Below are 22,966 nucleotides of genomic sequence, written 5' to 3'. Positions count from 1 at the left end.
TACTCTCGATAAATGATGGACTGCTCATCAGTTAGACCCTTATACAATTTATCGTGTTCCAACGTCATTTCCTCTATGTCGTAAGAAAGCTCATCTGCAATAAGCTTGTTTTGTCCTTCAAACATGATTAGTTCATCCGGAAACGGCATCTCACTAAATCTACGCAAGCTGCTGCCATTACTTTGGAGCATGGTTTCAATCTCCACCAACGCAAATGCTTCAATTTGATCGTTTGTTAACTATAGTTTTGTGAAAACATAAATTAAAATTACACAGCAGTAACTTATACTAAATATGCACATTTGTTAAGAATATATATAGTAAATATTATCAGGATGTTTGTAGTTGTGTACCTTTATTTTTCTGAATACCGCGCTGCTTGTACAGAATGTCATCAGATAGTAACCTCCAAGTCTTATGCCAAACATCCTCCGGCTTCGACATACTCCCAGATAACAGTAACATGGAGAACAAATGTCTTAGGTAGTGCCCTAATTCTCTAAAACTTGCTTCCGTGATTGCGTCAACATATTCCTTATCATCATCAAGTAATCCCCTTGCATAGCAAGCTTCCTTGAAGGTAGGATACACTACATCATCAACAATTCTAATGTCTTCATAGCACATCGCTCCTTTAACAAAGTTTAGCAACGTTCTAAGATAGAACTGCTCACCAGATCCTGGCGATACGTGGTAGATTCGACCTATTGCAAAGCCTTTATTTCTTGGTGTCCAGTCCCTCAATGCCTGCTTCCAAACAAATCTTGTAGGAAACTCCACATAACTAATCGCCCTAGCTTCTTCATATTTCTCATTACATTTCATCCAAAATAGTAATTTCGTATTGTCGATATGGGGCCTGTCTAGTACGGATTCTACATCAGCATGGTCATTAAAAAAACGGTTTGCTCTCCTGGTAGATGGAAACTTAGCCTCTCCACAGCAGGAGTTCGATAATGGATGTTGAATCCAAAAATCCTCCAAATTGCCTCGCAAGCCGAAATGTATCGACAATCATAGTACATCTTTATCTCGTCGATTTCTTTCCCTTCACCTTCTTTCTGTTTATCTTGGTATGTCGTAGCAGTAACCCTATCATACCCCTTGTTTATATATTTGAAGAGGTACTTAATTGATCTTGACTGGTTACACCACTCAGCATTAATATGTGCTCGATATTACGTAGCACTTCAGCATTATATGGAACAACATACCTATTGTCAAGTGAACTCCACCCTTATCAATGTAGATCCATTATCTCTTCGCCTGTAAACGAGATATCCTTCATCATCCACTTTAGTCGAATCAATAAACCTCTTTGGAAAATGCTTACTACATTGCTTGTCAACCATACACGGTGCATTTGTGTTTGCTGCGCCACATGGACCGTGCATCATGAACTCGGTGACGGCTTGATATAGTTCTGGATCTTCACCTTCATCGGGTAACTCAGCAGAAATAATCTTATCAATATCTGAAGCTACGGGGTACTTGTCTTGTTGATGCATGAACAACAAAATATGCGCATGCGGCAAACCACGCTTTTGGAATTTACTGTATATACCACTGAAAATTGGAAATACAACAAAGTAGGGTTTAATAGTCATATTACAGACAAAACATAACTATACCAACACATAGGTAGTTCGGAAACTATAATAATAATAATATATATAAGGAAGATGTGTTACATACCAGCCCTAACACTGCCAAATATTTTGCGATCTTTCAAATCTCTTACCAGTTGGTCTAGTTTCATCTTAAAAACTCGGCATACGATGTCCGGCCTATCTTCTGGCCTGAGTCCCCTTTTCTTTACAAATCTAGTGATCTCTGGCCACTTAGGATTACACGTAAATATTATAAATAAATCCGGATAACCGTACCATCTACAAATAGCCATCGCATCCTGATAGTTTTCTCTCATATAGCTATGTCCTCCGGTGAATGAAGCCGGCAATACTATACGACTTCCAGTTGAAGCTCCTTCTGTTTCTCCTCTTTCGACAGCCCCTCTTAAATTCTTCACATTCGCGGCTCTAAGGCTCTGTTGGTTGTGTCTAAGAAAAGACAACCTTTCAGCTTCAATCATTGTGTAGGCATCTACTAAAAATTGTTGTAACAACCTGCGAGATAAGAGTATGGTGGCCGCTTCTAAAGCTCGATCTTGTATCCTATATGCAAAGAACTCACGCATAGTGAGTTTAAATCTTTTTCTCGTCGAACCGTCGGTCGGAGTCTTATCTCTATGCATAATATCTGTTCTAAATCCATCTTCTCCATATGGAAATAACACGGATATTGCATTGCCAGATAAGAAGGATGAAGCTCAGAAATTTGCTGTAACTTTCCACTCTTTGTTTCTATAATTATATCTCTTTTATCAGCACTGTCAATATCTCCAACAATAAGCGCAGCAACTTCTGATGTCGTTGGCAAATTGTAAGTTCTTCCTCGTCTCTTTTTCCAATAAGCCTTAATTTCAAAGTATCACATGTCCGATGCAAACCTATCCCTAGCCATTCTGAAAGTTTTAGCTAAAGGGTTATTTTGATCTATCATATCTTGTAATTGTGCGACTAAGCGATCCTCGAACTTGTCAGATTTATTGGTACTGTGAAGACATTTATAAGCGAAATTGTTAATATGAAAAAAAAAATATTCAACTATAACAAATAAGCACAATTTGCTATGTAAAACCAACAATAATGTTGTACCTCACAGCAGTTTTTCTATTCCTAACTTCATCCTCCGTATCATATATGTAAAGTTGAGAAAACTTAGGATGTGCGCCATTAGGAGGCAACAAACTACCTATCAAGTGATGATTTTGTCCTCCAATATTGTAATTATACGGACCTCGTCCTCGAGTTGTACGGGCAATAATTCTTCCACCCATGGATGTAAATGAATACATCATATTATATCCTCGTATTTTTAAGAAAGTGATTGCTTCTGTTATGTTTCTTCTTTAATAGGTCGTCAATAAGTTTTGGTGGATCTTTTAGTAGAGGTAGTTGAACCTTCCCTTGCATGCAACATAATGAGAAGGTCGGCTTCTTTGTCTTGTTTTTTTTTATTTACCCTCTCATCAAACCACATTTCAGCCCCACAAAACTCACATACATATGTAGGGTCTCCTATATCCGAATAGCTATCTATTTAACAAAAAAAACAAATGAATTAGTAAATTTTCATCACATTATACAGCTTCAAGCTGCACATTTTAATTTCAAATTTGATAAAACATGCGTGTACGCACCTGTAACGATCTCCATATCAACTACGATGTTGTCATTATTGTCATGTGTAACGACATCTTGAAAAGTAGCCTCTGATTGAGCACAATTATATGACGCAATATTTTCATCTTTATGAACGTCATATTCAATAATACGTGTTAGATATGATAGAAAATGAATATAAAAATCCTTACATCAAAATACGAATACTTTAATATTAACATAATACCATTTATAATTCTCCGTGTAACTGATCTGAGAATTGTTGAACTTCGAACCACATGTCTCTTAGATCTAACTTGACTTTGTGATTGCGCCAAATCCAAAATATCTCCTGAAGATATAATTGAATTTTTTATAGCCATAATTTTAACTTAAATATAACATAAAGACATATCTTTTAATTGTATTAATATATATATATATATATACCTCGAGTTCTTTTGTCAAGCAATATGAGCTTTCTTTTATTTCTAGCAATTTGTGATGCATTTTGTTTTTCTAAGACAAAATTTGTACAAAATGTTAGCATCAAATAATAAAATTTTATATGACAAAAAGATAAAATCACGTAGCTTAAAATATTCAATGTTAAACGTTCTTTGAAACAAACCACAATCAAAGGTAAAATATATATTGAAAATTTATACTGTTAATAACAACACTTGTAGGGGTATCATTTGAACTATTTGTATTGCATGCTGCTTCAATAGACGATGAAGACGATGGTGAATGCAAAGCTATAAAAACAATTTAAAAAGTACTTAATGTTAGTGTGAAAACGTTATTCATTTTACCAAATATACGTATTATTTATTTCTTTACCTCTATCCATTGTTGGAGTAGTACACACAGTACTTGAATCATTACTTATAGTGCTTATTGAAGGTGAATTACAAATGGATTGCTCTGAAGATAATATAAATAACTAAAACAAAGTCTATATGAGGTTAACAATAATATTAGAGGTAATATAAGTAAAAACAAAACCCTATACTACAAAAGTATATCATTAGTTGAGTGACAAATAATATTTTGGCAAAATATAGGTTGTCTAGTTCCTATATTACGCCGACACGTTTCACATTTCTGTGATAATATTATTTTCCTTTTGTGCATTGCAGCGCGTTGTTCAATTCCTTTAGACAAGCAATCATGTAGAGATAGCGAAGACTCTGCAAAATTGAACAGAAACACGAGTTATTAAATGTACATATCACTGTAATTTACATTACATTTGATAAATATAGGTCATTTGACTTTAAAATTACACAGTGCTCCACTTTAATAGACAATATTATATAGAGCTATATATAGTTTATGTTAGAATATACATAACCTTACCGTTTCTTATAGCTCACTGTATATTATAATATTAATTTATCAACTTCATAATAAACTTTTGTTTTTTTTTCGGCCTAAAATGAAAGTCCATTAAGATAACCTACTTATATTACAATTGTCACTATTTGATCCCAATTAAAGAAGGCCAAATACTTAACCAGAGGATATAAGTTGGAAATTTCGTCCAACTTTCTTTACGTTATATTTGCTTCAATTAATTCATTTGCATGAATACTTCTCTCTCTTCATTTCCTCCCATTATCTCTTTCATTTCTCATCTCCTCACTAACATTATCTTTCCTCCAACAAAATCATATTCACTTCATTCCTAAATCTCTATCTTCGTATTCTTCATCAACTTCTCATTTATCTATGATTCTATCACTCAAAAAATTCAATTCAAAGAAACAAAATTTACTTACAAAAATATATGTGAATAAGGAGAAAACAAATTCACATATATATATTCGGTTGCTAAGATACAATTTTTATTAGTGGAAATTATACAACTTTCCATTTTCTTCAATTTGGGCTTCAAAAAAGTATTTGCATGTTATCTACAATACATGATTTGGGCTTGAAAAACGTAAATTCCTCTAATTATTGTTGTGTCTTTTATAATTAAGAAGGAAAAATGAAAAATAGTATAAACATCAACTCTCTTTTTTTGTGTAAATTATGCGATTTTCTACGTTTTTGCATTGTCTGATTTTTTTTAAAATATTTCCATTTACTTTGTGAACAGATCTACACATTTTTTTGGCTTATATGCAAACGATTAAGCCAAAAAAAAACCCTTTCATCACTTGAAAACCATCCGAAGTATACATGGTAAAATTTGTTATGTTTTCCTTTTATAAATTCATGCATACTAAATTTTATATTTACAATAAATGTTATATATGTTATAATCCGAATGAATATTATATTTACAATAAATAAATTTGTTCGAAATATATATATATATATATATATATATATATATATATATAATATATATATATATATATATATTATATATATATATATTTAAACATGTCCATTTCTTCATTTGCATGTAATAAATAACAAATAAAAAATTTGTATAACTTTTTTTTTTATAATTCCCTTTGGTAAATTTTTGCATATCTATTAATTATAATAATTTATATAAATGTTATATTTACAATAAATAAATATGTTCGAAATTTATATATATAATAAACATATCCATTTCTTCAATTGCATGTAATAATTAACAATAAATAATGTATATACAATACATGATATACTTTTAAAAAATTTATTTGCATGTTAAGAATATGATAAAAATCTCACCTTTTGTTAGTTGCATTAAAAAACTAACAACATAAATTAAAAGGCTTCGTTTGATTTGTAACGATTGTTAACATAATGAAATTAATCTACTTTTGTTGCTTATAATAATGATATTGTCCATTATAAAATTTCACTGATTTTTTTTTTTGCAATTTCATATTCAAATATATTAATTTATAATTGTCCGAAATACATGATATACTTTATGCCAATTTATTTGCATGTTAAAAATCTGATAAGAATATCACCTTTTGTTAGTTGCATGAAAAAAGTAACAACATAAATTTAAAGGATTGGTTTGATTTTTAACGATTAAGTTACTTTTTTAAAGTTTTTTTTATCCTTTTTTCCTTATAAATGATAATATTGTAAAGTTTCAACAATTCACTTATTATGTAACAAGTCAATAAATAATAATTTTAATTTATGAATTATTAATTATTTTACATAATTTGCAAAACGATTTACAATAATATAATGGAAATTTTCATGTATATATATATATAATCAAACTATTTTTTTTTCTTATAAATTATAAAATCAAACTATTTGAATGCAATAAAAATATAGTTGATTTTGGTATCATACGATTTATAATTAGCTGTTTTTCCTTGTATTAAATTTGTTATAAAAAAAACTATCAAATTCTACTATCATATACATGTCTAATTCTTTTGTTTTGTTTGTGTTTTATATACATAATTGAACAGATTTACACAATTTTTGATTGCGTTAAAAAAGTTAAGCTAACAAATAAAACCTTTCCTTCCTTCAATGGCATTCGAGTTAAGGTACGTTGTTTATTCTTTTTTTATTGTTAAATATTTTCTATTGAATTTTGTAAAACTTACATAAAATCATGATAAGTTTTATTCTATTTTGTTGATCTTTATATTATATCTAATATGTATTATATCTGATACGAACTTAATAGAATGTATGTAAATTGTTGTACATGATATGAGATTTATGTTTTGATTAATGACATTTAAATAGACATATATAATATGTAGTGTGTAAAATGAAGCAACTAATAAAACATGATAAGTTGTGTTCCTTTTTTTTGTCAATATAACTTATGCTTAGGATAACTTGAAACTCATCTATATTTAAAATTAACTGTAAACGGCTAATCATATTCCTTAAAATACATCTTGTATATCATACATTGCTATATACAAATATAATAAGGAAATTATTGTCATTACATTATCCACAAAAATACAAAATATGAGGCAAAATGTGTATGAAATGAAATACCATTAGATATGTCGACTAAAGCACTTATTTGAGAAATACCACTTATGAACGTTTGAGAATGAATATGTTGTTCTTGTTCAGTTTGGACATTACCTAAACAAAAAAAAAATAAGATCATGTTAGATGTAAACTATTGTCATCTACATAAAAGTTTAAAAAATATGCAACTCCGAAGTATAATAAGAAAAAATAAAATAGACTTACCATATACAATTCTTTCATTTTTTTACGCTTTTTATGTAATATGTACTTCTTGTTTGCTCTAGCTAATTTCTAATTGCCCTTTTCAGTAGTTCCTCCGTTCTTTATGATTGATATATCTACACTTTGATTTTCTTCCACTTGTTTTCCAAATCTTGAAACAACTGTAAAAATAATTAGTTATATAATGTAAAAGTATTATTAGAAAAGTAATTATATTATATTACCATTTGAAATATCACTCATAGGATACCTTTTACTTTTTAATTGATCTCGACTCCTTGTCAACAAAGTGGTGCATTGTGTTTTACTTGAACCTGTTAAGAAATTGAATTTTTAAAACTAATAGTTGCATATATATAATTCCATATAATGTATGATATAGATTAGTATAACATAATTAACATGCGTATAGTATTTATTATATGTGCAATGTATTATTTAATGAATTTCTTATGGTTTTACAATATTTTGAATTTTATTAATAAGACCTTTATATCATACATTTTACATGTCAAACTGCACTAAGGATTACAAATCAACAAACTCTCAAGGTATTCAGACATTAAAATATTTTGCCGATATTTGAGGTGCGCATCTACATTCTTATATATTATACTCATTTATTAGAATGTTTTATTGATTTAGAAAATGTTCATCTAAATCGTTTAAAATAAAATTTAAATGTTCAAATTTGATATTCCACCTAAAGCTTATATTTTTACTGTAATAAGTAGTTATTGTAATTTATTTTATATTAGTTGGAATGTAATAATTTTATTCATTGTATTTATTCGAAATTAGGTGGAATATCAAATTTGAATATGTAGAAAGTTTATAAAACAATTTGAGGACACTAGTACAAAAAGTCGATTTGCGTCGGACCATAGACACCTATTTGCGTCGGACTTGGGTCCGACGGCACATGTCTCGACGCAGATGACCTAAAAATTATTTGCGTCGTATGCGAAAACGACGCAGATTAACTAGCTATTTGCATCGCACGTTGTATACGGTGCGACGCGGATGGTTCTCCCCAGCCCAACATAGAGCTTCAGAGGGTAATGTGCGTCGCACATCGCCTAGGGTGCGACGCAGATGAGTGATTTGCGTCACACCTTGGGCTACGTGCGATGCAAATTTCAATTTTTTTTAAAAAAAAATTAATTTCTTTTTGAGAGGAAAAAAAATATTTTTATGAACGGAATGAGGCTCTGTTGCAAACGCAATCGTAGATTTGTAATAATAAATTACAGAAAATAAAGAAAAAGAGATAATTACATAAAAAAGAATACATAAATTACAGAAAATCAATTAAATAAAATTAAAGAAAATCAAATTGTATACAACTCCACAACAATATTATTTTGATTCTACACATAATTTATTACTGTTACTATCAAAAAATGTATTACAAACTAATCGAATGAGAGAAAAAAAATATGTAAAATAAATACAAATAAATTACATTTTGCAGTAAAAAAAGATGTAAAACCAAAACTGAATCTAGAAACATGAGAAATAAACTGGGCAGACGCTGTTTGTCGATGTTTCCGATGAGCTTGAAGAGGAAGAAGGCTTCGAGAACATGGTTTCGAGATCTGAAAACGAAAAAAAGGAATTTCAGAAGAGAAAATTTAAAAGAAAATCCTAAATCTGAAAACGAAAAAAAGGAATTTTAGAAGAAAAATTTAAAAGAAAATCCTAAATCTGAAAATAAACCCTAGACTAGGATAAATACCATAAAAAAAACAAAAAAAATCAGATTTAAGAAAAACGAAATGATATTATTTTCTGTTTTACAAAAATGAAAAAACTAACTTTCAGATAAGAAAATTAAAACAGAAAATTAAAATGGAATACCAAGCAAATCAGATATAGAAAATGAAAAAAAAATTGACAAAGAGGAAAAATGCTATCGGTCCGGCGAAATCATCAAATCTTCACCACCAAAAAATCGACAAAAAGAAATTAATCAACATTCAATTGATGAAGTGAAAGAGTACCGGTGTTGTTGTTCTTCAGATCGTGAGAGAACCAAAATCGACGGGGGTCTTCAAAAGCGGCTAGGAGAGAGAGAGTGAGAGAGGTCTTTGTTGTTTGTTGTTTGTCAGTGTTTCCGACGGGGGTCTTGAGATTGAGAGAGAAGGAGAGGGGGAGAGAGAGAGAGTATGGTGAGAGAGATTGAGAGGGATCTAGGTTAGAGATGGAGAGAGAGAAGATAAAGAGGAAACGGCTGAGACTAAGGCAAAAACTGTAAATGGGATTTTTATATGGTGTACTATTTCAGTTTGTTAGGGCTCCAAAAAGTAAATAACCCAAGTGATTTGTGTCGGATGGGCCTATGGGTCCGACGCAAATCATCCTTTTGCAAAGCTCCTTAGAGAGGTGCGACGCAGATAGTGTGAAAGGTTTTTTTTCAAAGATGAGACGATTTGCGTCGGATGGGCCAGGGGATCTGACACAAATTGGGCTTTTGCAACGTATCTAAGGCACGTGCGACGCATATAGTTCGTATCTGGTGATTATGTACCCATGTTGTGCGTCGCACTCCTCTTTGCATGCGACGCAAATTATGTTATTGCGTCGTATTGCCTTCCATGCGACGCAAATATGGCGACGCAAATCGTCCTTTTTCTACTAGTGACAACATACCTATATGCTCTCAACTTTGATTTGAATAATCTCCTGCCCTTTTCGTATATTTCATTTTTTCTACGTTTGGATTCTCATTTTCCTTAGCCATCTCTTTTTCCAAGTAATTCGAATAATTTAATAAAAAAAACTCTTAAGTATATTCATATGTTTCTAACAGAATATTAGCAACCATTTGGTGTTGATAGCAATAGAGAGTATTTATATGATTCGATAATATATCTATTTTTGAATAGAAAATATTGACAACCTGATTTTAAGCTTCATTTAAATTGTCACATATTATATAGCAACAATTAGGGTAAATTGTGATTTATGCCTTTATAAAATAAATTTTATAAAACTTCTTTTAAAAGTGTATCAAATCATAAACTGAATCCATGATATGGAAAGACATATATTACATTATATATTGCATAATACCTTGTGTAACTTACCTATTACAGTTGTTATTGTAAAATGGAAATAACATCAGTTTAAAATTAACGATATATATAATAATTATAATATAGACAATTTTTTTATATATATAAATTGATTACTCTTAAAAATAGCATAAAAATCGTTATTTATTAGAGTAGTAATATACACAAATAGTCAATTTATAAGTAATAGAACGTCTCTGTAAAAAAAAATCGAGTATTAGAATTTTCTAAGACAGAAAATAAATCCTTTATTAACGAACTATATAAGAATATGAACATCAAAGTAAACTTAACTAACACATAACTTTTAGGAAGAACATAAGTTCTCGATTACAATTGCAAGCATCACACACTCTTCTTGGTTCATCCGAAACTTCGTAGTAGGAATTATCACCTTTCCAACTATTCCTATTAACATTACATGATTGCTTATTTTCGCATACTAAAAATCCTGATTCAATAAAAAACTTATTATCTACCCATATTCTAGAGAAATTAGAACGAACTTTTTTTCGACATTCTACAATCTCTTTTAAATCCATCTTCCTTAGTGTCTTCAGTATAATTTCGAATCCAAGCTTCTTGTAACTCGCATTTTTACTACGTAGATGTATGAGGCCTAATAAATAACTTGCCACTAAATATCCTTCATTTGATGCTTTCTCAAAACATGCAATACCATCTTCTATCTTCGATTGAGTAAAAAATTGTACCTAAAAAAAACATTAAATTAACATGTTAAGTTCACCAAATCTAATATATGTAATTTCTTATGAAGATTTTAATCGTTTAATTAAATGATATTTAAATTCCAATCGAAGAAATAACATATTATAAGGAAATTATTGTAGAAAAATTACCATTCCAACTCGAACAATAGCCTCAAGATTGTTGCACTCTAAACATCGAATAAACAAACAATCCATCTTCTCAACATAATCCTACATGATACATTTAGCAAGCTTTCTATTGATATGTTTTGTAGAACTTTGTCATCCTCACATATATTATTGAGTACCTTACAACTATATTAACATAATTAATTAAATATAGAGGTGATATACAAAAAACTATAAAACATATGAATATTGAGTTGAACATGTATCGTACCTTATTTTGCACCTAAACAAATCGGCAATAGAAAAAGCCCCAACACATAAAATAATGTCAATAACAATTTCTTTAGGAAGGTGTTCAAGTAGACATATTTTTCGAGTTCCAGGCTCCATAATAACAATTATCTTTAAATGATTTCCTTTGTAAAATTTCAAGTGATTTAAGGTGTACAAATAACTAATTTATAAGTACACAAAATTTATGCCTAAACAATACATGCTATTTATGCCAAATTTATATAAAAGAACTTCAGTCGAAATCAAGTGATACGATTTAATGTACATCATTCGATCTTCATAAGATTTAATTCTGGTAATATATAATTTCCTTAATCTATACGATCACAATATATTATATTTTATAAACAACATTAATTATATATGTTTTAACCACAAATAACTTATTCATATTATTGGGCGAAATCAATAGAATTTTATTGTGTAAATATTCCGTTATTTGTGATTTATTATATTTTAACCACAAATTATGGAATATTATGAAAGCAATTATTATTGGCATTTGACCTAAAATATACTTGGGGAAGGAAATCAAAATATATGTAATATATTTGCAAGATATATTATACCATGATTAAATAAAATACATGATTAACTTATACACTTATATATAGTTTCTTGCAATTACTTTATTTAATCATATTTTTTTCATACAATTTCTAAATTAAATATATATTTGAAATGTAAACATAACACATTGAATTAATTCCAAGTAAAAAATGAAGTTGTAATTACCTCAATCTTTATATACAGTCCCATCCATTTATCGATAACACTAATATCATTAGTTGTGCTTACAACGGTGTATGTCGAATTTTCATCTACTGCATTGTTATATGGAACCTTCACTTTAAACAAATATCTTTTGCCAAGGAAAAACTTGAATTCTTCTGGAAATGTAGTTTCAATAGCATCCTTATAAAGAATAAGAAAGCAAATATATAAGACCTTAGCATAAAAAAAAAGTTACTTCTCAATAATATAAAAACCGTGAAGTTAAACAAAAAAAAAAAAACTAAGTGTAACAACCTTGTCTTGCAAGTCAAGTATTTCTTTGGCTGTCTTACCAACCAATTTAGATACTTCTATATCAAACATTAAGAAAGAAGCATCTGCAGTCTTGTCTGATACGATGAATTTGATCTTGAACCTATTATATTATTATTATGTGAAACAAAAACAAACCAAAAAATACACGTTATATGCTTATTATTCATTACTTTAAAACTAACATAAAATATGTAACGTATTATTAAATTGTATAATACCTCGGGATGGTAGATTTCACAACATGATTGTCCTTCCTACATCGAGTTACATCCCCTTCTTTAACCAATCTACTATTACATCTTTTGCAAGCATCATAGTACCAACTGTATTGAATATTAATATCTTCTATAACTGCCAAGCAAACACATATTCTAGCCTTAAATTCAAATAATAATATTTTCATTTAGTAAAAAAAATATCAATTAATTGTTATTCTTATACAATTACATTAACAAAATAATCAAGTCATTAACCTTATTCATCTCAAGCAAATCGGATACATCCTTGCTAGATTCCTCCTTTAAAAAGTCGTTCGTGTCATTAGACAATTGGGTCAACTGTCCACTCTTTTGTTGATTACTTTCTGGGAAGCTACACATTTCCAAAAGAAAAAAATATAAATTAAATTATAATAATCAAGCCATATAACAAATATTATATTACTAATTTAATAGTACGAAAAAGAAATGTAAAAGCAAATACAACCTATCTTTGAAGGTGATAATTTCAGGAATATATTGATTAATGAGCAATCGCGACGCATATCATGAAGTGGACACTCTGATTTCTCCTATAAAACGCGATGTTCGAGTGAGAAGCATCAATATTATGAATAATATAATTAAATAATATTATACTAATACTTTTAATATATAGTATATAAAATATAAATGCTTTTCATACGAACCGTGAAAATTAGCTATCTTTCCAAATTGAATAATGACAACTATAAAACCATCATTTCCTTAGGTGTTGAGATAATGGGTCATCTCGTCAGCATGGGTTGTCCATAGCACGCAATTGAAACTTGTATTACTAAAGACATTATGTATCAAAGTTAATTATAATATTGATAAATATACGTATATGACATATTGGATTTTAATAGTAATTAACAAAATAAAGATGAGTCGATAAAATATAACTTACTATGTATCAACCAACTCAATAGTCATCATTCTAGATTTAGCCGTCTCAGTAATACCACTATATCCAGTGAGTTGTCGAATGACATCTAATATATAATATAAGATATGAGTTACATTTATGTATCAACAGTTAAATTATCAAATTAATAATAATATAAACCTTACCAATATAATACATATCCGGTAACTGCTTTGTTATAATATCATCAAATTTAGCAAAAGTGAATCCAAACTCTGGAATATCAAGAACTTGACATTCCTCAATTTTTGATCCATAATTCAGTGATATTACACAATTATGGTTTTTTGACTTTTCCAGAGCACCATTATCCCGAACCAAAAAATTCGAAATTTGTTCAAATTCACCCTCTTTAATACTTGGCGTAAATTGCATAATTAGTCCTCTCCGACAGTTGGCTTGAATCTTACTACCCTGAAAATAGAAGTTTAGAACATTAGTAAAACATAATAGTAACAAAATATTTACACATTAAATGTTATGTTTTATTTGCTCTTACCTCAACGTTCATTAAAACCATTTCAATGCTTTCTGTTTCAAGCTGATTTTTAAAATTAGGTCTCTCCCAAACCCTAATAATTCGGACCTTAATAGTGCATAATTTCATCCCTTTAACAATTTCACTAATAGAAACTATTTTCTTCTCATTTTGATTTTCAAAAGCCATTATAAAGAATTTGAAAGAGTGTTGAAATAAATTGATTGCTGAATTGTGCTAATTATAAACAATATTTTTGTGAGAAAGTTGTGTTTATATAGGCAACCACATAATGTAACACAATAATTAAAAGTATCAAATATTACAATATTTCTTAAAGCCAATTATCTATCAATTTCTGAGTAACTCATTAAACTTAAATTACGGAAATATGAGTTGATAAAATCAACATAATATGGTAAGAATATAAATTGGTAGCAAATCACCCTTCAATTTAGTGTAGTGAATTTCGGTTGATTATTATTCCTCGACTATTGATTGATAGATGAACAGATTTTGGGTATAGGAAACTGATTTTCGGATTTAATTAAGGGTGATTACATATTACTATTTCCAAAAACAAACAATCTAGAATTTTTGGTGTAAATCTTAACGAATATTTTTAATTGATATACATAAAGTTTATAAAAATACTATTACATAAACTGGAAATGATTTGTTCATTTATAGAAAAGATGTAAACACTATATGATATGAGATATGGTCGAATCAATATATAAATTCACGTTTTTAGATAATGATAATTTTATATGATATAATATGATTTCCAACTGCACGATTTTTTGTTAATCAACATATACGTGTTTTCAACAATTTTTTCAACGACGAAATTGCTTGGTAAAAGTATTTCGTAGGAAAATCTATGTTTTGCAAAGCATAATTAATAATCAGATGACACTAATAAAATTTAAACATACATAGCCGATATGAAAATCCTAATTATTCAACAATGAGTAAAATAGGATAAGTAGCCTAATACATTCAATTACACAGATAGACTAATAAAATATTTTAAAACATGTTATAAATAACCACGCTAATCCTTGATAATTCTATTAATTCCACTAAGAACTTCAGTTGAAACTTCACGTGCAAGCTCAAATTGATTATGTGCATGCATGATTTGAGTTATGTAACCAACAGTTTGGTGTCCATTTCGATCTAAAATATCCAACTCGGTTGTAATCTCAATAATCTTCTCCTCGTAATTTGAAAATGCTTCAATAAGCTGATTAGTTGCATCCACATAATTCTTCAATTGTGTTTCAATTCTACTATCCATAGAGGATGAAAAAATTGATTCTTAAAGGAAATTGTATCTATAGTATGCTTTTAGAAAATATAGGGAAATAGTTGTAAGTGAGTGGAGAAAATGAAGTCATAAGCATATTTATAGGACAAAAAAATTTCGGCCTTACAAAGGAAAACCTAATAAGTTGGTTGATAACATTTAATATATGGTTGAGTATGTTTGACTAAATTTAATAGGTTCATTTAAATCATATAGTATAGGTAAGAATTTGTGATTGAAATAAAGATATTGTTTATGTCAATAAAGTAAAATTTCGGATATTCAATAGATTTATGGAAGACAATTCACAATAAATTAATGGTGGTTGGATGTGTTATTGAATTTATATATTAAAAAAAAATTAGTTACAAAAATTATTAATTTGATAAGAGTTAGTGGTTCAACTTAAAAATTTCAAACATATTTAGAAATTACTTATATCAGATTTTTTACAATATATTATTCGAAACATGAAAGATTAATGCTAAAAAATATAATTAATTAATACACAATTAAATACAAATAACATATACAACAATAAGAAATTATATATAATATAAAAGTACACAATATTGGCTCTAAATTTTTATTTATAATTATTATAAATGAAAACATTAACTAATAACAATTAAATGTTCTTCAAGACTTCATCACAGTGAAGAAAAATCTAACTTCTCGATCACACTTGCAATCATAACAGTCCAATCTATTATAACCATTAGAGACGGGCAGCGCTTTTCTACAAGCGCAGCCCTACTAAGTGAAGGGCTGCGCTTTTCTTCAAAGGCGCAGCCGTCTATTATGTAGGGTTGCGCTTTTGAAGAAAAGCGCAACCCTTCTTAAAAAAATTGAAATAAAAAATTCGCGGGCTTCAAATATTAAGCGGGCTTCAAATATATTATCCCTCATTCTCTCTCCTCCCTCACGTCCCTCCTCCCTTTTCCTCCCTCTCTCATCCTCTCTTCTCTCTCAAAAACTCCCAGAAACGTTGCGACAAAAAGCCTGAAATGATTTGCACTAATCATGCCGACAGAGTCCGATTGCCTATTGTGATACCTTTTCGGAAGCGGAAGGGGCAACGAGTCAAACTCATACCTTTTACCTAAAAAGCGCAGCCCTACTTAAAAAGTGAAGGACTGCTATTGAAAGGGCTGCTGTCAAAAAGCGCAGCCCTACAGGCCTTTTTCAGCGCAGCCCTTCTTCACTTTTCCACTAGTGTGTACTCGATTTTTTGCATTTATAACAATTACGTAGTATGTGAATTTGAATCCCTTATAAAATATATTACTTGATAGCTTTAGCATGATCCAAGGAATAAAATAATAGATCACATATTATACAAATGGAATTCAAAATATTTTTAGAACTTTTCCTTTGTAGCATATGATGAATACGTTCTAAATGACCTATCATTTTTAGAAGATAACAAATATGAAACATGATTATATTCTTGAAGATTTTGTTAATATCCTTTTCAACTAAGATAAAATTTGTATACAAAATAATTAATAAACGTGGTAAAAGAATAATTATTTATTCATAAAATCGTGAAATACATATTTATAAATAAAGTCGTTTATTATGTAATAGTTTAAAATTTCATATCATAAAATGACTTAAATTATCATTCAATAAATAACAATATTTGTTAATAAATAGTAAATCGTATATTGTAGTAAAACGGAATTGTAAAGTAGTATAAGAACAATAAATTAAAACTTCGAAACATATTTTAGATTGATGTTAAGAAAGATACAATAAGGTAGTTTAAGAACAAATATAATACAACTAATAACAAAATACATAATCAAATAAAACATAAGACACAACTAAAATAAAGACCAACTATAAATGATTAAAATTACTACACTAGAGATTTCAAATTCTTCATTAGTCATAGATTGTGAAACACCATCTTCAATTTTCACCTCTCTCCAATTCATCACGATAATATTCAATAATATTCCTTGCTTCTTGAGAAGCAAGTTCAATTTGGTTGCGAAAATAGATAATTTGACCAATGTAACCCATGGTTACCATTCCTTCATATTCTTCTAATTTACGTAATTTGTAACATCCATTAGAAAGTTTATGATCAATTGTCGACCAACACTCTAAAAATTCGAAAGTAGCCTCGTTAACTTCTACTATATGCTTAGCTATTTTAGGATCCATTAAGATGATGTGCTTAAAGTGGAAAAATTTGAGAATAATAGATGAAGTGGTTATTTATAGAAGATATTTAGGTAACACAAAGAGGAAACTTGGCTTATTTATAGAGGAGATAGCCGAATTTTCATGGATTAGAGCAATTTAATACATGTTGGTGGAAGTAGATATAACATTCAAAAGGATTGACCAAGTGTGGTCAAAATTGAAAATGACATTGTTGCATGAAGTGCACATTAGGTAGATTTTTCTAAAACCTTTTTTTTTTTTTTTTTTGCATTGAATAAGTTGGAAGACACATTAATTATTAAGGAAATATTAAGTAACTTTGTTGGGATGTTGATATTTATTTTATTTTCTTTTTAAAAAATAGCCTCATTTGTATATATCATAGCCAAATTTATTTACGGAAAATGTATGAATTTTTGCTAGAAGTTGGTATGGCATTTATAATGATTGACCAATTAGAGTCAAAGTTGAAGATGACAACTATATATAATTGGTAGTACAACATAAATGGAAACATAAATTTTATTTTTATTGCATTGACATTTAGATGAGCATTATTTCGTAATTAAAGCTAATACAATGTAAAAAACACAATTCAACTAATGACTTTCATTTGATAAATAATCCAACAAAATGCTTGTTGTAGTTGGTATTACACCTCCATCGTTCATGTTGATTTCTTCAATTGGATATCGACATACGTAATGAGCTCGTGCAGGATTGCATTGAAGAAAATGTAGTACCATACATTCTAAGTCAATAAAAATCCTAGAATCTTTGATTGTAGAGAACACATACTCCGTCATATACCAATCATCCGAATAAAAATCTTCAGGATTCGCAACATTGTTGAGAACTTTATAAAACTTAATATGACCAGAACAAAACATTGTTAGTACCATACCTTGATGATCAAGAAAAATTAGAATAATCCACTTTTGGATGCCAACTCTTTAAATCTTTTGGTAAGTAGGTGAGTCAAATGAAAAATAGTCATTCCTCATACCAATACAACATTATTGTACACGTTTTTTTAAGAATCTAACTTGTATATGGTGTAGGGAGAGATAAACATAATAACCTTATTTATAGGTAAACCTAATGTAATTAATATGGTTTTCAAAAAGGATTGAAAAAAAAACAATAAAGTAAACTTAATGTAAGTAATACATAATTTCCGTATTAAATATAGATTGCGTAAATCCCCAAAATCACGTTATCTAAATTAGGAATGATTTTGATATATGTGATGAAATTGAACATGATTATTTAATTAAAATAATTAAAACAAATAGGATTATTTGATATTTTCTATATTAAACGAATATGAGAGTAATAATTAATTTTCGTATGAAATATAGATTGAATTATTCCCCAAAATCACTTTATCTAAATTAGGAATGATTTTGATATATGTTATGAAATTGAACATGATTAAATAATTAAATTAATTCAAATTTTAAATAAGATTAATTGATATTTTCCATATTAAACGAATATGAGAGTAAAAAATAATTTCGTACTAAATATATATTGAGTCAATCCCCAAAATCACGTTATCTAAATTAGGAATGATTTCGATATATGTTATGAAATTGAACATGGTTAAATAATTAATTAATTCAAAGTTTAAATAAGATTAATTGATATTGTCAATATTAAACGAATATGAGAGTAAAAAATAATTTTCGTATTAAATATAGATTGAGTCAATCCCCAAAATCACGTTATCTAAATTAGGAATGATTCTGATATATGTTATGAAATTGAACTCGATTAATTAATAAATCTTAAATCAATTAAGATTAATTGATATTTTCCATATTAAACGAATTTATTTTTTCCACCATAAGTTAATAATCAAATATAATTACAGAAAAAAATGACTATATTAATATATATATATATATATATATATATATATATATATATATATATATATATATATATATATATATATATATATATATATATATATATATATATATATATATATATATATATATATATAATATATATATATATATATATATATATATATTATTATGAAAACATGTTATTATCACTACTTATATTATGTCAAGTTATTATATGCATATTATTTACGAAATAAACTACTCATATTATGTCATTCAAACATTATATGACCATTTTTTCATAAAAAAAAATAATTTAACAATCCGTTTTGTCAGATATACAATAAAATAAACAACAAAAATATAAATAATATTTTACCATAACCGAAAAATACATATATCATAATAACTCATTGAACTTAATAGATTAGTAGATTGAAAATAAGAAACTAACATTGTAAACAACTACGAATAATACAAACATTTTACCATAACCGAACAATACATATATCATAATAACTAATTGAACTTAATAGATTAGTACATTGAAAATAAGAAACTAACATTGTAAACAACTACGAATAATACAAACAAAGGTTAATATTTTTTGCTAGATAATTTAGTATTACCTAACAAATAGTTATTTATACTTCACTTCTTAATAAGAGAATCCAAATACTCAACGGTAAACTTTGCTTCTTTGGTAGCAAGTTCAATAGCATTACGAAATGAGATTATCATAGCAATGTAACCCATAGCTTCATCACCTTCTTCTTCTTCTTCTTCTTCTTCTTCTTCTTCTTCTTCTTCTTCTTCTTCTTCTTCTTCTTCTTCTTCTTCTTCTTCTTCTTCTTCTATTTTACTTAAATTTCCAAGACATGTAGTTTGTTTATCATCAACCATGGACCAATGGTCCAAGAATTCTTCTATAACATTGTTAACGTCTTTCACATCATTGATACATTTCGGATCCATTAGAAGATGATACTTTGTATATCTTAAACTTCTAAAAAATGAAATGTTAAATGAAATAAGGAGTTTTTTTTAAGAATGAAGAACATAGTTTTTTGGGAGATGATGGAATGAACATAGAAAGACCAAATAGATCTTTATATAGACCAAATATAACCGGTTTTGCTAGGTTATATTTATTGCAATTAGGTAAGGCAATGCAATTAAGTATGGTAGGTACATTGTTAGGTATTGAATTTGGACCAAGCAACAATATAGTCAAAGGTGTACAAAGTGATGAATACAATTGTTGGTGAACATGTTATTTCTCAAAATAAAATGGTAAACGGTAGAGATCATTACTTCAATGTCATTCCATAATTGGACATTATTGGGAGCTTGAATAGCATAAAAAGAAAAACAATAACAAAGAACATTAAAAATTAGTATTGTTCAAATCTACATTATCGCTCACTTGTCAAATCCAAGACCAAAACGTTGGTTCTATCATCCCAGGCAGTAAGAAGGGAAAGATTCGTTTCATTACAAATATAATCGAGCAAAACTTTATTACTAATACGACAACAATCCGTATTGTTTAAATCAATGTCTTCAAAATAGTCATCATCAACTTTGTAAGCTCTAGGAGGATGACATTGCAGATCATATAACATCATATTCCAAAAATTAAAATATGGATGATAACCATCTATTATTGTGTTGACATCTTCAACATAAGCCAAACTTCATTGCTTCTATTGATATGAAACGTGAACATACTCGACACATCGTGGAAATATAGATGCCCTCCACGAAATAGTATTACAAACCATAGATTCCACATCCAAAAAATTCGAATAGTCAATTTTAGTGGGCCATTTTTCCTTTCAAATATGGGATTGTATAATATTTTGTGGAGAACATGGTATTGGTTTTGAGGTGGAGGAGGAAGTTGGCATGACAGTGCAAATTGAAAACACGGAAATGAGTAGTGTTGATTAATGAAAATTCGGTACTATTTATACTAAAAGGGAGCTCTCTAAAATGTAATTAATTTCGGCATTCTTTTTAAATTTAAATAGTTGATTGGCCGAAATTAATGTTGATTGACAATTAACATAAATCATCCTTGATTGATATTTTGATTTCATTACCATATATGAATTAGATACGCAAAATCGGATGTACATAACATTGGAAAGAATAAATTTCGGACAATTAGTAACATAATTGGAGATTTTAAAATCCAACCTTGCCTTTTTTATTCCACAATTTACGCCAATCATCAATAATTACCTCAAATCACCCCTAATAAAGATTTTGAAATTTCCGAAAATTTTCAAAATTTCGGATGCCACGTAGGCAATCCTACGTGGATAGCCTAGATGAGCGTTTTACTCCCCAAATGCTCTAGAATTGCTCGGTGATTATGAGCTTGACATGTAGGATTTATCATTTTGCTTTAGATAATGATATTGATCACCGTTATTTCCCACCCTTAATAAATTTGTCAATGATTTATCTTTAGATTTTCAACTTTCCATCTTTAGAACTCTAACCTTCCATCTCTATTTTCTATAAATTTAGGGGCCCAATTTTCATGTTAGAACTAGGGCCCCAAAATCTTCAAGACAGCCCTGCATAACTGCTTCGAGTAAGTGAGTAATCATGATGTAAAAGTAATATTTGATTACTGCAAAAAGTAATAATTACATAAAAGATTTGATGTGACTGAAGCTTGCCTCTTTTGTGTTTTTATTGTGATAAAGTTTGTACATGTAGTATTTTTTTTTGAATTCATCTTGGCTTTAAGATATCTGAGCTCTGAAAAAGATATAAAGTATTTCATTCGTCGAACTCATAATCAGTAAACTTAGTTATTTAGATCCTTTCTTGCTTTTACAAACTCGATTTGTCAAACAACTCAAATAAGATACTAAAACCATTCACCTGGATGGAAGTTCTGCTTTTAATGGGCTTAATAAACCAATCCTTATTCATTTTACAACATCATTGCTTGCCAGTTAACGTTTAGCAGAGAAAAAGAATTACGAGTACTATCGTCATATTGTATGCGATACAACAATGACTTGTATATTAAATCATGCGAACCTCATTGCACATTGCATATTCCCAAAGTTGTATTTTCCAATTCAAGTTGATCCATTATCATTTCCTTTGACTGAGTGGATCAATGCACGTAAATTTCTTATCTGGATCCAACAACGCGGGGAGTATATTCGTTCTGTAAGCTGACCTGCTCTTCCTTTACAAACAATTGATGACGCAGGCACTAGCTTGTCTTACACTCTGGTCTCCAGTACAACAAAGCCTAGAAAAGAGCTTCGATTAGACAAGAATAGCAATAATAACAAGCAGCAATGCAGACGATACAAA

At 28.8% G+C, this 22,966-nt stretch overlaps 1 protein-coding gene across 1 annotated transcript; it reads right to left on the bottom strand.

Annotated features, from left to right (window-relative positions):
* Nucleotides 1-4,342: 4,342 nt before the first annotated feature.
* Nucleotides 4,343-14,461, bottom strand: LOC130591425 (uncharacterized). Its single transcript, XM_057394740.1, has 10 exons — nucleotides 14,294-14,461; nucleotides 13,941-14,208; nucleotides 13,777-13,861; nucleotides 13,101-13,218; nucleotides 12,846-13,003; nucleotides 12,607-12,727; nucleotides 12,313-12,492; nucleotides 11,305-11,385; nucleotides 11,080-11,157; nucleotides 4,343-4,417 (listed from the first exon to the last, which is right to left on the bottom strand). The coding sequence occupies exons 1-10, from the start codon at nucleotides 14,459-14,461 to the stop codon at nucleotides 4,343-4,345; spliced, it is 1,332 nt and encodes a 443-aa protein (XP_057250723.1).
* Between the last annotated feature and the right edge of the window lie 8,505 nt (nucleotides 14,462-22,966).

This window comes from Beta vulgaris, chromosome 5, assembly GCF_026745355.1.
Source record: "Beta vulgaris subsp. vulgaris cultivar EL10 chromosome 5, EL10.2, whole genome shotgun sequence".
Classification (NCBI taxonomy): Eukaryota; Viridiplantae; Streptophyta; class Magnoliopsida; order Caryophyllales; family Amaranthaceae; genus Beta; species Beta vulgaris.
The sequence above is the reverse complement of the archived record's forward strand: the minus strand, read 5'-3'. Positions and strand labels throughout refer to the sequence as shown.

What these genes read in the sequence shown, in the direction of transcription:
- LOC130591425 (XM_057394740.1), bottom strand. Translation starts at nt 14,461, where the DNA reads ATGGCTTTTGAAAATCAAAATGAGAAGAAAATAGTTTCTATTAGTGAA. An exon ending in ATTTGCTTGAGATGAATAAG is followed by an intron (nt 13,004 to 13,100) that starts GTTAATGACTTG and finishes TTTGAATTTAAG; the next exon opens with GCTAGAATATGTGTTTGCTT. An exon ending in CTATTGTTCGAGTTGGAATG is followed by an intron (nt 11,158 to 11,304) that starts GTAATTTTTCTA and finishes TGTTTTTTTTAG; the next exon opens with GTACAATTTTTTACTCAATC.